This window comes from Callorhinchus milii, unplaced genomic scaffold, assembly GCF_018977255.1.
Source record: "Callorhinchus milii isolate IMCB2004 unplaced genomic scaffold, IMCB_Cmil_1.0 Scaffold5, whole genome shotgun sequence".
Classification (NCBI taxonomy): Eukaryota; Metazoa; Chordata; class Chondrichthyes; order Chimaeriformes; family Callorhinchidae; genus Callorhinchus; species Callorhinchus milii.
The window spans coordinates 56,198,915-56,211,673 of NW_024704746.1; the positions used below are offsets into that span (position 1 = coordinate 56,198,915).

The 12,759-nt window shown below is 36.9% G+C and overlaps 1 protein-coding gene across 1 annotated transcript in view; it reads left to right on the forward strand.

The window, feature by feature from the left end:
• Nucleotides 1–12,759, forward strand: part of kif21a (kinesin family member 21A) — a 101,385-nt gene that overhangs the window by 83,243 nt on the left and 5,383 nt on the right. Inside the window, exons 27-30 of the mRNA XM_042334817.1 lie at nt 3,482–3,601; nt 7,161–7,286; nt 9,483–9,521; nt 11,169–11,305. Of these exons, the coding sequence (XP_042190751.1) occupies nt 3,482–3,601; nt 7,161–7,286; nt 9,483–9,521; nt 11,169–11,305 (422 nt within the window). The remainder of the gene's footprint in view (nt 1–3,481; nt 3,602–7,160; nt 7,287–9,482; nt 9,522–11,168; nt 11,306–12,759) is intronic.

The window sequence follows — 12,759 nt, forward strand, 5'->3', positions numbered from 1 at the left end:
AACCAGATATTCTGCCATCTGATTTGGGAAGAATTAATAATTCATCTGAGAGTTTGTACACACACACACACACATACTATTTGCTACATAAGAAAAAAATATGGCTAATGTGAATTTTAATAGTTTTAAACTTTTGTCCTCTGGCTTTATACTTGGAGTCTAACTCCATTATCTGATTCTGAACATTTTAAAGACCTGTACCATGTCATTCATTGTTTCTCTAATGAAAGGTAGTTGAGTTCTAATAATTCAGATCCTCAAACATTTTGGCTCTCTCATGTGAACTCTTTTGTCCTTCAGTGTTGTTTGAAATACAGTGTTCAAAAGTGGACCCAATATTTGAAATCTAGCCTCAAACATATAGCTTGATCGAGTGCTCTCTCTCTCTCTATGTATATATATATATACACACACATATATATTATATAGCTTGATCAACAGGGCTAGAAAAGAGTTCTGTGGAACTTAGCTAGTCCCTGCTCTCAATGAATTGTTTTCCATTTACAAAGAATGTACAGCATGGAAACAGGCCACTCTGCCCAAATAACATTTACACGCTACACAGTCCCCACCAACTCCTTTCTTGTTCCCATTTACTTCTATTCCCTTCTCCCTCATGTAAAGGTCTAGCTTCCTCTCGAATATATCTACATTATCTGATTCAATCACCGCTTCAGGCAGCGAGTTCCACAAACTCACTCCTCTCAGTGTGAAGTGGTTCCTAATTTCTCTTTTAGATCCCCTAGTTGCTGCCTTATATTTCTGTCTCTGGTTATGGACTCTCCAAATGGTGGAAGCAGCTGATTTATGTTTCCTTTTATAATTTTAAACATTTCTATTAGGTTCCTCCTTAAACATTTCAAGTGAAAAAAGGCCCAAACCTATCCAATCTATCCTGATAGCAGTAACCTGCCAGCCCTGGTATCATCCTCATAAACCTATACTGTACTCTTTCCGTTTATGCTATATCCTTCCTATTATGTGCAGACTAGAATTGGATACAAGACTCCAATTGTGGTCTAACCGAGGTTTTGTATAAATTCATCAGCATCTCCTCGCTTTTATATTCTATCCCTCTGGATGTAAAGTCCAAACCCCGTTGGTCTTTTTATATCATTATCTACCTGTGCAACTACTTTTAGAGATTCGTGAAACTGAATCCCCAGATTCCTTTGTTCTTCCATTCTTAGGTTCCTACAATCCAGATTATAGACAGCTTCTTTATTTTTCCTGGTGAAGTAAATTAATTTTGTGGGTTTTTTAACATTAAGTGTAAATTTTGCTGTGTCTTATTATTTAGGACTAGGATAAATGTCACACCAGGACCCTGACCATCACAAAATAGCAAATAGCAAGTTTTATTTCTGTTTTGCACTTATTGTGGAGTCCTGTAGCTCAGTGATTAGAGTACTCAACTCGCAAGTGAGAATTTGCGTTCTATTCCCGGCAGGGCGAAATGTTGGGCAAGTTTTCTTACAACACACGCCTCTGTTCACCTAGCAATAAGTAGGAACTTGGTTGTTAGTCGATTGGCGATTCGTTTTTCTGGGGATGATGATCCCTCAAAAAAAAATTATTCACGACTGTGGGACACTGCTGTGCACGATTGGCTGCCACGATTTACCCAAGTATACAGTCAATTCACTTTACAGTATATTCTGTGAAGCGCTTTGAGGCGTCTAGAAGACGTGAAAAGCGCAATATCAAATGCAAGAAGTATTATTATTGACATAACTATTTGTAACTACTAGAGAATCAAAATATATTTTATGTGTGCTATGGCCCATAGCCTTTTACTTGGAAGGATTCATTTGGAATTAATCCATTTAATGCCATTTTATGTGTCTGCATATTTCAGATGAGAAATGTTTTCACATTTCAATCTTCTTAGCGAATCTCAACCTCTTTGGGGCTTTCTCACTCTAAATTCTGTAGAATTCGATCTTATATTTCAGGCAGTATAATATTGTGATGAAGTTAAGGACATTGTGATAGTAAGGATTTGAGTTCAGTACATTGATGAGACATTGAATTTATTTGTCTCTGTTATAAGAGGATTCAAAAAATTAAGAGATTTATTTTCATGTTTATTCTTTAGTTACAAATGCATAGACAACTGAAAAGGCTTTCAAAGGTTTTCAAAGAGAGATGTTAGTTGAGCAAAGGTTCTAGAAAACACTGGTAAACATTCTTGTATATTTTCACAAACAAATATTTGATGTAGCAGATGAAGCTTAAATCAATAATAATAATTCTTGCATTTGATATAGCGCTTTATTACATCTTCGAGACGTCTCAAAGTGCTTCACAGGATACACTGTAAAGTGTAGTGACTGTACGATTTATTGGTGAAACCTGTTAGCCAATGCGCACAGCAGTGTCGCACAAACAGTCGTGGATTAAAGTTACCAAATTATTATTATTGTTGAAGGGATTATACTCCCGCCCGGAAAAGCGATCCGCCAATCAACTAACAACCAGGTTCCTAATTACTGCTAGGTCAACAGTGGTGTGTGGGTGTGTGTGGAGTAAGGAAAGTTGTCCCAACGTTTTGCTCTGTCCTGTCCCGTAAATTTAAATTGTAAAATTTATTTTACAATGTTTCGTAAAAACATTTTTTAAAAGGGGTTTATTTTATGATGCAATATATATATATATCCTTTGGGATGTTCTACTGACGTGTAAAGCACTATATAAATATAAATTTGTATTGTATCATTTGCACTGCACTGCAAAAATTAATTGCAAATAATTAATATCCATTGTGCTGTAACATTGTTGGATATCAGCTTTTGGTCTGTATGAAGTAACATTACTTTCTTACTAAATATTTGATTGCATGTTGCTTAGATTTGGTGGCGCTAAGTGCATGTTTTACGGTGAAACTTGCAGAAGGATAGGCATGAAAAAGGGACACTATTTTTATCAGCTTTGTGGCCAAGGGAGGGAAATTCATTAATACATGGCCTTCAACAATCTGCTTTAGAACATGAACTTCAACTACTGTTTGAGAGTAGAAAATGATGGTGATGGGATTATAACAGATAGTATTTCAACGTCTTTACAAAGCTGATTTATAGAATGCATGTTTGGAAATACACACTAATCCTGGAAGATCAACACATGCAATTTGTCTTGGAATCAAAACACAGGTAAACAAAATCATCGTTCACAAAAACATTGATATGAAAATATAAGCACAAATTCAGAAGGCAGATGGTTGGCAAATGCACTTAAATGTAAAGGAGCCTTACAGTTTTAAGTACTTTGTTAATCTCAAATGTACATATTTTTGTCTTTGTAAAATAATGTTTATGGATAGCATAGCTGAATTAAATTTGATTTTAGTTGAAGCAGCATCCAGTTCTGTTAAATTCCATGTTTATTTCAGGAATTTGGCCCCTAGTTTGTTATTAAAATGCAGCTACCATTTTTAGGCATCCTGAAATATGTTTGTTTATTAGAAGAATTTTTATTTTAGGTCCAGACCTCCTTCCATAGCAGAAAAGAAAATCCCTGACCCTTCACCATTATCCAGAAGGAAGATATATGATAGAGGGCCACTGACAGGAGAAAAATTGAAAATTAAAGAACCAAAACTGTAAGAAACATTTCTTTCACAATCAAGAATCTATACTTCAGTGTATTCACTTAGTTAATGTTATATTCAGATGTTTCCTAGCTTTAATTGTTAATTTTTCTAGCATGTTCTTATTTTACCTTTTCTTACCACAAAAGTGTATTAGTGGTCTATTCACTGTGGCAACATTCTGGTAACCATGTGACTAATGTAAATGTGATAATTGGGAAAACATCAGTTACTCTGCAGTTTAAGTACTGCATTAATCTTTATTTGATTTTAAGTTTATTTCAGATAGCATGAACACGTTTTGTATCAATACAATTACATCTGGAATAGTTTGGAAGTGCTGCATTACCCAGTCAGATAGAAAATTAGCAGAGGTGATGCCACTTCAGAAGCTTTAATTTGAGTTGCAAATTTTATATTTGGAAACTTGGTGGTTTGTGTTTTATTCCCCAAGTCCTTTTTTTCTGCTTCTGTTTAGGTTGAGCCAAAGTTTCACTCCGAGACGTTGCCCTGTATGAAAGGCACAATATCAATGCAAGTTATTGTAGTTTCAAAGGCCTCGAGCAGTGGTAAAGCGTATAAAGTTATTACGTCACCAGCTTGATATCATACAATATGCAGAACATAATCATGATATGCCACATAGCCATGCCTTTTCATTTTGGAGATAAAAAACTTGCTGCCAAGGAAAATAAGAGTCCAAGCAAATTTGGCGCATACATTCCATTGTGGCATGAATATTGTATGTATAAGACGATATTTTAGCTTCACACCTTCAGTATTTTTTTAAAAAATCTTAGTTTACCCACTAGCAAACTTATAATGATGAAAGCTGCATAAGTTGTCATATTTTGGCTCTATTATAATTATAATATACTTAATTGGTAGTACTGATTTGGTTGTAACATTATAATACTGTTTCTGTGTGGATCTGCCCCCACATTAAAGGCCAACTTCTGGGTCAAGAAATGGTTGCTGTCGCAAATTGATATAGGAGGCAGAGACATGGGAGGTAACTTGAGACATCCAGAAATTTGCCATTTTTTTGCTGGGAAGCTAAAATAAGCAACTTTCGTGTCATAACGGCCGTACCTTCAGCCACTATGCCCCGAGGGTCTGGAACTCCCTTCCTCACTCCCTTCACCTAGCTCCCTCCCTTCTTGTTTTCAGGGCTCTGCTGAAGACCTTTCTTTTCAACTGCGCCTTTGGTCACCTTCCTCCCCTTCCCCCTGTCTCGGTCCTGGGATCCATTACTGTAAAGCGCTCTGAGATGCTTTCTGGCGTGGAGGGCGCTATATAAATCCAAGTTGTTGGTGTTGTTGTTCATACAGTCACCAATGAAATCCCTTCCTGAGCATTGCATATCATGGAGGAAGTGTGTTGACAGTGATCCAGCAATGTGAAAGTCAATCATTTTAATGCAAGAGCCTGTTGTGCTTTGAAAGTAAGCAGAGCAGTTGTGTGCATGCACACAGTGAAACCAGCAGTTGTGGTCCCATTGTAGCACAGGTTTGGATTCTGCTTGCCACTAGTGAGGCTTAACTGTATGAATGAGGTTGTCAGAGGCCAGGAATTGTAGCTAGCCTTAGCCTAAAAGCCCATTTTAAGAGAACATATTATTCTGGAAAAGTCTTAAATTCAAATCTTGTAGGATTAATGGGCAAGGGTACTTAAATGGTTGTTGTCTAGAGCAGGGTGGAACGTGGTGGGGTGGGGGGGAGAGTGGGAGGTGGGGGGGAGAGGGTGGATCCTAACCGGACACTCTCACTCTCACACAAACACACCCAGTCTCTCAATTACTCTCTCTCTCCCTCTCTCTCTCTTCCCCCCTCTCTCTCTCCCTGCCCAATCCCCCCCCACACTCTCCTCTCTCCCCCTTCTCTCTATTCCCCCCTCCACCTAACCTTCTCCCTCTCCCCCTCCCCACCCCCTCTATCTCTCTCCTAAGCCCGGGTCACTATCTGCAGTTGGCGGGAGCCGGCGGTTGGTTGCTAAGGATGCGTTTGATAATAGACACGCTTGCCTTCCTGACAGAATGCAATAAAGGGTCTCAGCGCTGCGTACCCCCCCCCAACCACCAGCTCCTGCCGCTGCCCTGGGAGGACATTCACCAGGGAGGGAGGGAGTGGAAGTTGGAATTCGTCTCTGGCCACATAAAATCACCTGCCCGGCTGCTGGCGGCCCACGTGCCACCTGTTGGACCACACTGATGATATTGGTAACAATAAGTAATAATTCACTTGTGCCAAATTAAGTTGACCTCGAGTTAATTTAACTATATTAATTAAGAATAAAATTGATTTAGGCAACATACAGCTGAATCTAACTCTTTGTAGTGACAAAAGTCTATCTCCTGGTTTCAGTACCCAACTATACTTTCAATAAAAAGGACTGAACTCATACATCAGGAAATAAATATTAAGCATGCTAGCATAGATTTGCTTTATAACAAACATTTATTTAGCTCCACATAAATGAGATTTACCTCTAAAATTAATTATCTGTTTGTGTTCTAAATACATTAATAATTTTCTTCAACTATCTAAAATTCCACAGATGTTTAGATTAAGTTGTTGCTCTTCTGAGATGTGTAATAATAATAATAATAATAATAATCCTTGCATTTGATATAGCGCTTTTCACGTCGGGAGGACGTCCCAAAGCGCTTCACAGAACACACTGTAAAGTGAATTGACTGTATATTTGTGGGCGAACGCGGCAGCCAATTGCGCACAGCAATGTCCCACAAACAGTCGTAGATTGAAATGACCAATTTATTATTGTTTTGTTTTGGAGGGATTATTATTAGGCTCTGTGTGGAGTAAGGAAACTTGCCCAGAGGTGTGCTATCCTAAAATTAAAATTGTAGCTGTTAAAGTAAAATTGAAACACATCATAGTCTATTAAGACTATGAGTGTAGATGATATTGTGTGTTAACATGGTGTGCATTGGCTACTGTAGCATGCAAGTAAACCAAAGATTGACTAAAATAAAGTTATACACACCAGGTAAGCAAGCATCTGAGTTAAAAAATGGGTAACACTTCATAAAAGATGGGAATGATCAGATTGGAGAAGCCCCTATATAGTATTGAGGAAGAAATTGAGTGTAGACCAAGAAATTAGAAATAAGATCAAATTTTAAAATCACTTCATACATTCACAAAGAAGCAATTGATTGTGAAATGGTGGAATGAAGTCTCATCGACCCATAGGAACTCCATTCTGATGAGCGCAGAACTAAGTTGCAGAGTTCCTGTGGGTGAGCATGATGCACTTCTGATTCCCAGCAAGTTTCCTATTTGTGATTCAATATTAACAGCACTGTTAGAATTCACTGCAAAATAATATCCCCCTTGTCATAAATAAGTATTTTACAGTTGTTCAAATTTCAAGCTTGACAGTCTCAATGCTAAAAGATCAGGACAATCTCAATGCTAAAAGCTCAGGACAATTATTTTGATAACCATAAACAAAATTATAAACTATAATTAGAACATTTTAATAAGCAGTTGTATGTCTTTTAAGAAAATAGTAAACTGGCTTAAAAGATAAAATTTATATGTTGCAGTTATGATTCAGGAACATCAGAGGCTAGTATTTCGCCTCCTTCCTCTCCAAGTCGAACTCGTAATGAAAAGAATGTTTTTTCCCGCCTCAGTAATTCCCAAGTCTCTGCATCTACCACCCAGGACAAGTAAGTTTGAACTGCAGGTGGTAGCTGCTATATTCTACAAAAAAAAAACCTTTTAAAACTATGTTTCTACAGCTATCAAACTCTGCTTTTAGTCTCCTTTGAATGTGTTTTGTGTGTATCCATTAGAATCTTGCTACAAGACCAACCCCATGCTACAGGTCTCAGTGCACTAGCTAGATTGTAGTATTAAAATAATCATATTTAAATGCCTAAAATGTAGAAATGTTGCTTTAGCAATAAACACTTAGGATAACAGAATCATAAATAAGTTTATTTGTCTTCTATTAATATTGTTGTAGCTTTGTAGTGTCCGCCCACAATTAGCTGTTACTTAGAGGGTGGTCAGTGACCTTATTTGGTGGTGAAACTATGAGGCGTAGGCAAGAGAGATTTGGTCTATTTAAATGATACAAGTCTAAAACTCAATTTTTCAGCTTTCCAGATCTGCCCAGCTGTAATTTTCAGAATTCACAATCTGAACAATTCAGTTTTCGAAACAATATTTATCCACTGAGCAGAATATTGCCACATTGACTTGCTGTGCCACTGCAATGCTGTTTCCAAACATTTGACCCATATGAGATATTTACATTAGAAGTTGGAGGCATGAAAATGTAGCACTTCTGCGTATGGTGCCAGTTTTGCTGATGAATTTCCTTCATTTGTTCACAGCTATCTATAAGTTGATTTAAAATCCTTCACATGTTACCGTTGAGAAAGAGCCCACAAAATGTATATGTTATTAACCATCAGTTTTAATACAATAGAAATTTACATTTGTATAGCGCCTGTCACGTCAGGAGGATGTCCCAAGGGGCTGAGTTCAAAGCAACCTTTTGGCATGACTTACAAACTGTGCAAAGAGGCAACAGGAAGATGTTCAACCAGAGCTCCTTAACCCTAATAGTTTTGATAGAACCAAAATGCTAATCTCAGGTTTTGCTCACCTCACATTCAGAAAATGCTTTGACACCCATCCTTAGTTAACTCATACCATGGATCTGTATAATGTCAATTTTGGAACTGTTTGTTCAATCAATTAGATCCAGGATCCTTTACAATATATTAGAAAAACGATTACATTTCATGAGACATTTAAGGTACCATTTTTATTTCGGTATTTTAGAGTAAGGTGAAATTCATTAAAGCATTTATGGTAAAAATGTCTTAAATGTCTCCATTAACATTCAGTGTTTTACATTTTGATTCAGAATTGCCCTTTGTTTCTCATTCTTTAATTCCCTTTATCTATTAATTTTATTTTATTTATTTAATTCCCTTCCCCTCCCCTCCCTTCTCCCTCCCTGACCCCAGCTCGGGTCTGAAATGCTGTACACTGTCCAGCGCCTTGGGATGTCCTCCCGAAATGAAAGGCGCTTTCGAAATGTAATTTTGTTGTTTAGTCTTCTGATTATAAATTTAATTAGTTAATGGAATTCAGATTTGCTACTACTATGTACTGTGATATGAGGTGACTTCATTTAATTTATACAATGCAATATTTTTTAACTTGTACTTTTCTCACCATGGAAGATTTGTGAGAAACAAAATTGTCAAGCAACTTTTCACTGGAAAGAGTTCTCATTTGTGAATGTGACATGAAAACTTTGCAGATTTCATAGTACTCTTTCCTGTACCCCTTTCCCTTCTCCAGCCCTTCCCCTGCCTGCCCCAAAGTCTGAAATTCATTCAGAACCATAGTATTATTTATCTTAACTAGACAAATTTGGAGATGATGGAAATATTTTGGTTAGTTTGGATGATTTTTAAAATTGCTATGCACATCTGATGACTGTTTGCCTTACTAAATGGGATAATGGATGTCATCAAAGTAGAATAGATATCACAAAAAATGTTTACGAGGTAAACCTTGTTTACATAGTAAAAGAGTACCAACTTGCTTCCCATCTAAAATAAAAGTACAGTATATATTTTTTGTGAATGCGTATATTATTTTAACTGGTGTATATCTACTTCGTTTTAGGTTTGTAAATATTGTGGCACTTAAGAGGAAAAGAAAATCTTCAATGAAAAATATCTGTTTATCCAAATTCATTTTGATACCCAGTAATTTTGAAGTATTTCATTTGTCTAAGGCCACCAACCAGAAGCTGACTACTTTTTAGTCTTAATGCAGTTTTGCCCTGCGTTTTATCTTCTTTTTCTCTTCACAATTTCATCACTGTTTTATTGTAGGTCTGATGAAAGTGACTGCTCTCTTTCGGAGGTGCAAAGGTACTCTTTCTCTAACTCGTCACTCACAGTTGAACAGGCTTCTATTGTAGTTTTCTCATGGCTTCTAATATCTTCTGAATCCTAGAGATGTCTTCAGCTTTCATTGTTTTGGATTACTGAATTTGTATGATGTTTTCTAGGAGCTGGCTGTTTGATGATGGGTTATATCATTTTTCTAGACTGAATGCTTGCTGTTCATCTTTTGGTGTAGCCGGTTTGATTCTATTTTTCAATTTATTTTTCCATTTGTCCATTAAATGGTTTCAAAAGCTTTGGTTGCTGAGTTAACATCCTAACTCTTCCTTTTTATAGCTGGTGAAGCTTTTCGTATTCCTGAAAAAAAACTCTTTAATGCTTGGGTTTCATAATTTGCGGTGCATGTTTGTTTTTTACAGTTAATCTGCATTCTATGACAAAACTGCTTTAAGAGGAATATTTGTAGGTTATTGCAAAATGCATACAACCAACTTAAAATATCCTGCATGTTTTGAATTCTTATTGTTATCATAAAATCTTATGCTTTTAAAGGTCAGGTTACAAGGTTTATCAATTACTTGCCCAAACTGAAAATTTATATTTTTTAGAAGCACTTTATAACTTTACTTTAAAACAATGTACTCTCATTTCTTAAAAAAAACTATAATTTTGAATATATTTTGCTGATCTTTATGACTTAATGATACTGAGCCTAATGAGAGAGATGAACCTGAGAATTATAACAATGATGCGTCAATCGAGGGAGATATCATATGCATACCATGTGCATACCATTCCAACAATCTCTCTGGGATTTCCATCTCAGCTTGGTTTGGATGCTCTTTAGCATGGTGATGGGTTTCCGCATGTGTCAGACACCTGGCTGACCAAAAACAAACTATGGGATCTTTAACAATTATCTGAACGGACAGACAGGATCTCAGGTTAACAACTCATCTAAAGTACGGGCTTCTGACATTACAGCTCGCCCAGTTACTGCACTGGTATGTCAGCCTTGAATGTAAGTTCAAAGTCATGAAATGGTAAATTCACAACCTTCCGACCGAGAGGCGAGACTGCTTTGTTCTCTGTACCTCAGAAAGTGATCATGTTACATATTGTAGCTTAAGGAATAACAATATTTAGACTTGTGTAATTAGATTTAACTTGATGTTCAAAAGTAAATCGACTGCAAACTGTCTTAAAATTGACTTTTTTGCACTTTTTTTTGTAAAACCAGTGGTGGAGAGACCACTGTAACATCACTTCAGGATAGGATTAGGATCAAATTGGTTGCTCAAAACTGATGGAGAGAAGTAATCCAAAGTATTCGTTCCAGACTTAATCCAAACAGAATAAGGTACTTCCACTACCCCCTCCCCCATTTTGATTTCTTCATTTGTGTTGGACGAATCCTGAATTCTGTTGGCAAAATTGCAGATAAACGGGTGCTCTTATTACAAGAATTATTAGAAGAATTATTAGAAGAATTGCTCATAAGTCACCATAATAGATGTATTGTAACTGTTGTGGCTTGACCTAAAAGCATAATGCATTGCAGTCAAGGAGCTTTCATCACTAATTTTCCTTTAATGCATCTAATTAATCTGAAGATCTAACCAAATGTTTTAGTGACATTAATCAACCTTTTTTTTACTACTTTTTTGACAGGGGAGTAATTAACCTATTTCCTAGTTCCAAAGGCAGCAAGGCTGCACCTCTTCAGTGTATTCATGTTGCTGAAGGACACAATAAAGCAGTGCTGTGCCTGGATGCAACAGATGACCTCCTTTTCACTGGATCAAAAGGTGAGAAGCTTGCTTCATATATGTTAAAAATGTTTCACATATTGTTGTTAGCTTCTGTTGATGTGGTCCTAAATTAACTGTTGACTGTAGCCCCAGGATTTGCTGATTTAATTTTAACCAAATTCTGATCTTTATTTTTATTCGGTAGCAGGTATTCACATTTATTTCAATCAACTTGTGGTATGTTGGCTATGCAAAGCTTGGGAACATCTGTCTATTTTATGGGGCATTTTGTAGAAGCATATTGTTATTTTCATTCTCCTTTATAAGAACACCTTTTTACTTCTATTACTAGCATCATTCTGAAAGTCTTGTACATTTAGTTTTACACGGTTTTGCAGCATGATTTTGATTTGACTCCAAACATTATAATTATATATAGGGTCTTAGTGCAATAGCGGGGGAGTCTTTATATAAATATATAATAATCCTTGCATTTGATATAGCACTTTTCAAGTCTTCTAGATGTCTCAAGATGCTTCACAGAATATACTGTTAAGTGAATTGACTGTATATTTGTGGGTGAAACGCGGCAGCCGATTGCACACAGCAGTGTCCCACAAATAGTCGTGGATTGAAGTGATCAATTTATTATTTGTTTTTCTTGAGGGATTATTATCAGGCATGTGGAGTAAAGAAACTTGCCCAAGGTTTTGCCCGCCCTGGAATCAAGCCCAGGTCTCTCGCTTGCGAGGCAAATGCTCTAACCACTGAGCTACAGGACTCCACACTGAGCTACCTTATATCTGGATAAGGGCGCTTTGGAGATGTCTCTGTTCAAGAATAAAGAACCCTTTCTTGTCTAATCATAGCTCATAGCTCGTTCCCCTAACACTGGAGATCATCCTCGTTGCTCTCTGCTGCGCTCACTCTAAGACCTTGTGTTGTTGCAACTGGAACTGTATGCAGTACTCTAGGTGCAGGCTGACCAGAGCACTATATAACTTGAATTCAACTAATTTGGCAATATAGCCCAGCATCTTGTTTAATGCTGCCTCACTTGGTTTTGATAAGGTGAGCAAAGAATCACCACCCCTAGGTTTCTGGACTTTTGGATTTACAGTTACAAACCTACATTTAGTTTCTAATTTTTCATGTGTGTTAAAAACATAAATTCTCATCCATTTTATGGTTCTATTATGTAGCCGTTAACTTATTTGAGGTCAGCATTTGAGGTTCTGGGGCCAGAATTTAATAGTTTATAGATTCTTTGTGTCCACTTTTCATTCAGTCTGCCTGATTGGATAATTGAAAGAAGCAAGGGAAATGTATTTTTTAACCTTTTTGCCCCAGTACCAATTGCTCTTAATTGTGTTCATAACACATTTTGTGGTACTTGTGCAGGAATCTTCAACCTGTTAGGTATCCTGCCAGCTAAGGGAATTTGCATAGAGGGAACCCAGCTACAGATAGAGTGTGATAGCAGATCAGTGATAAATGATAAATTAATTGCA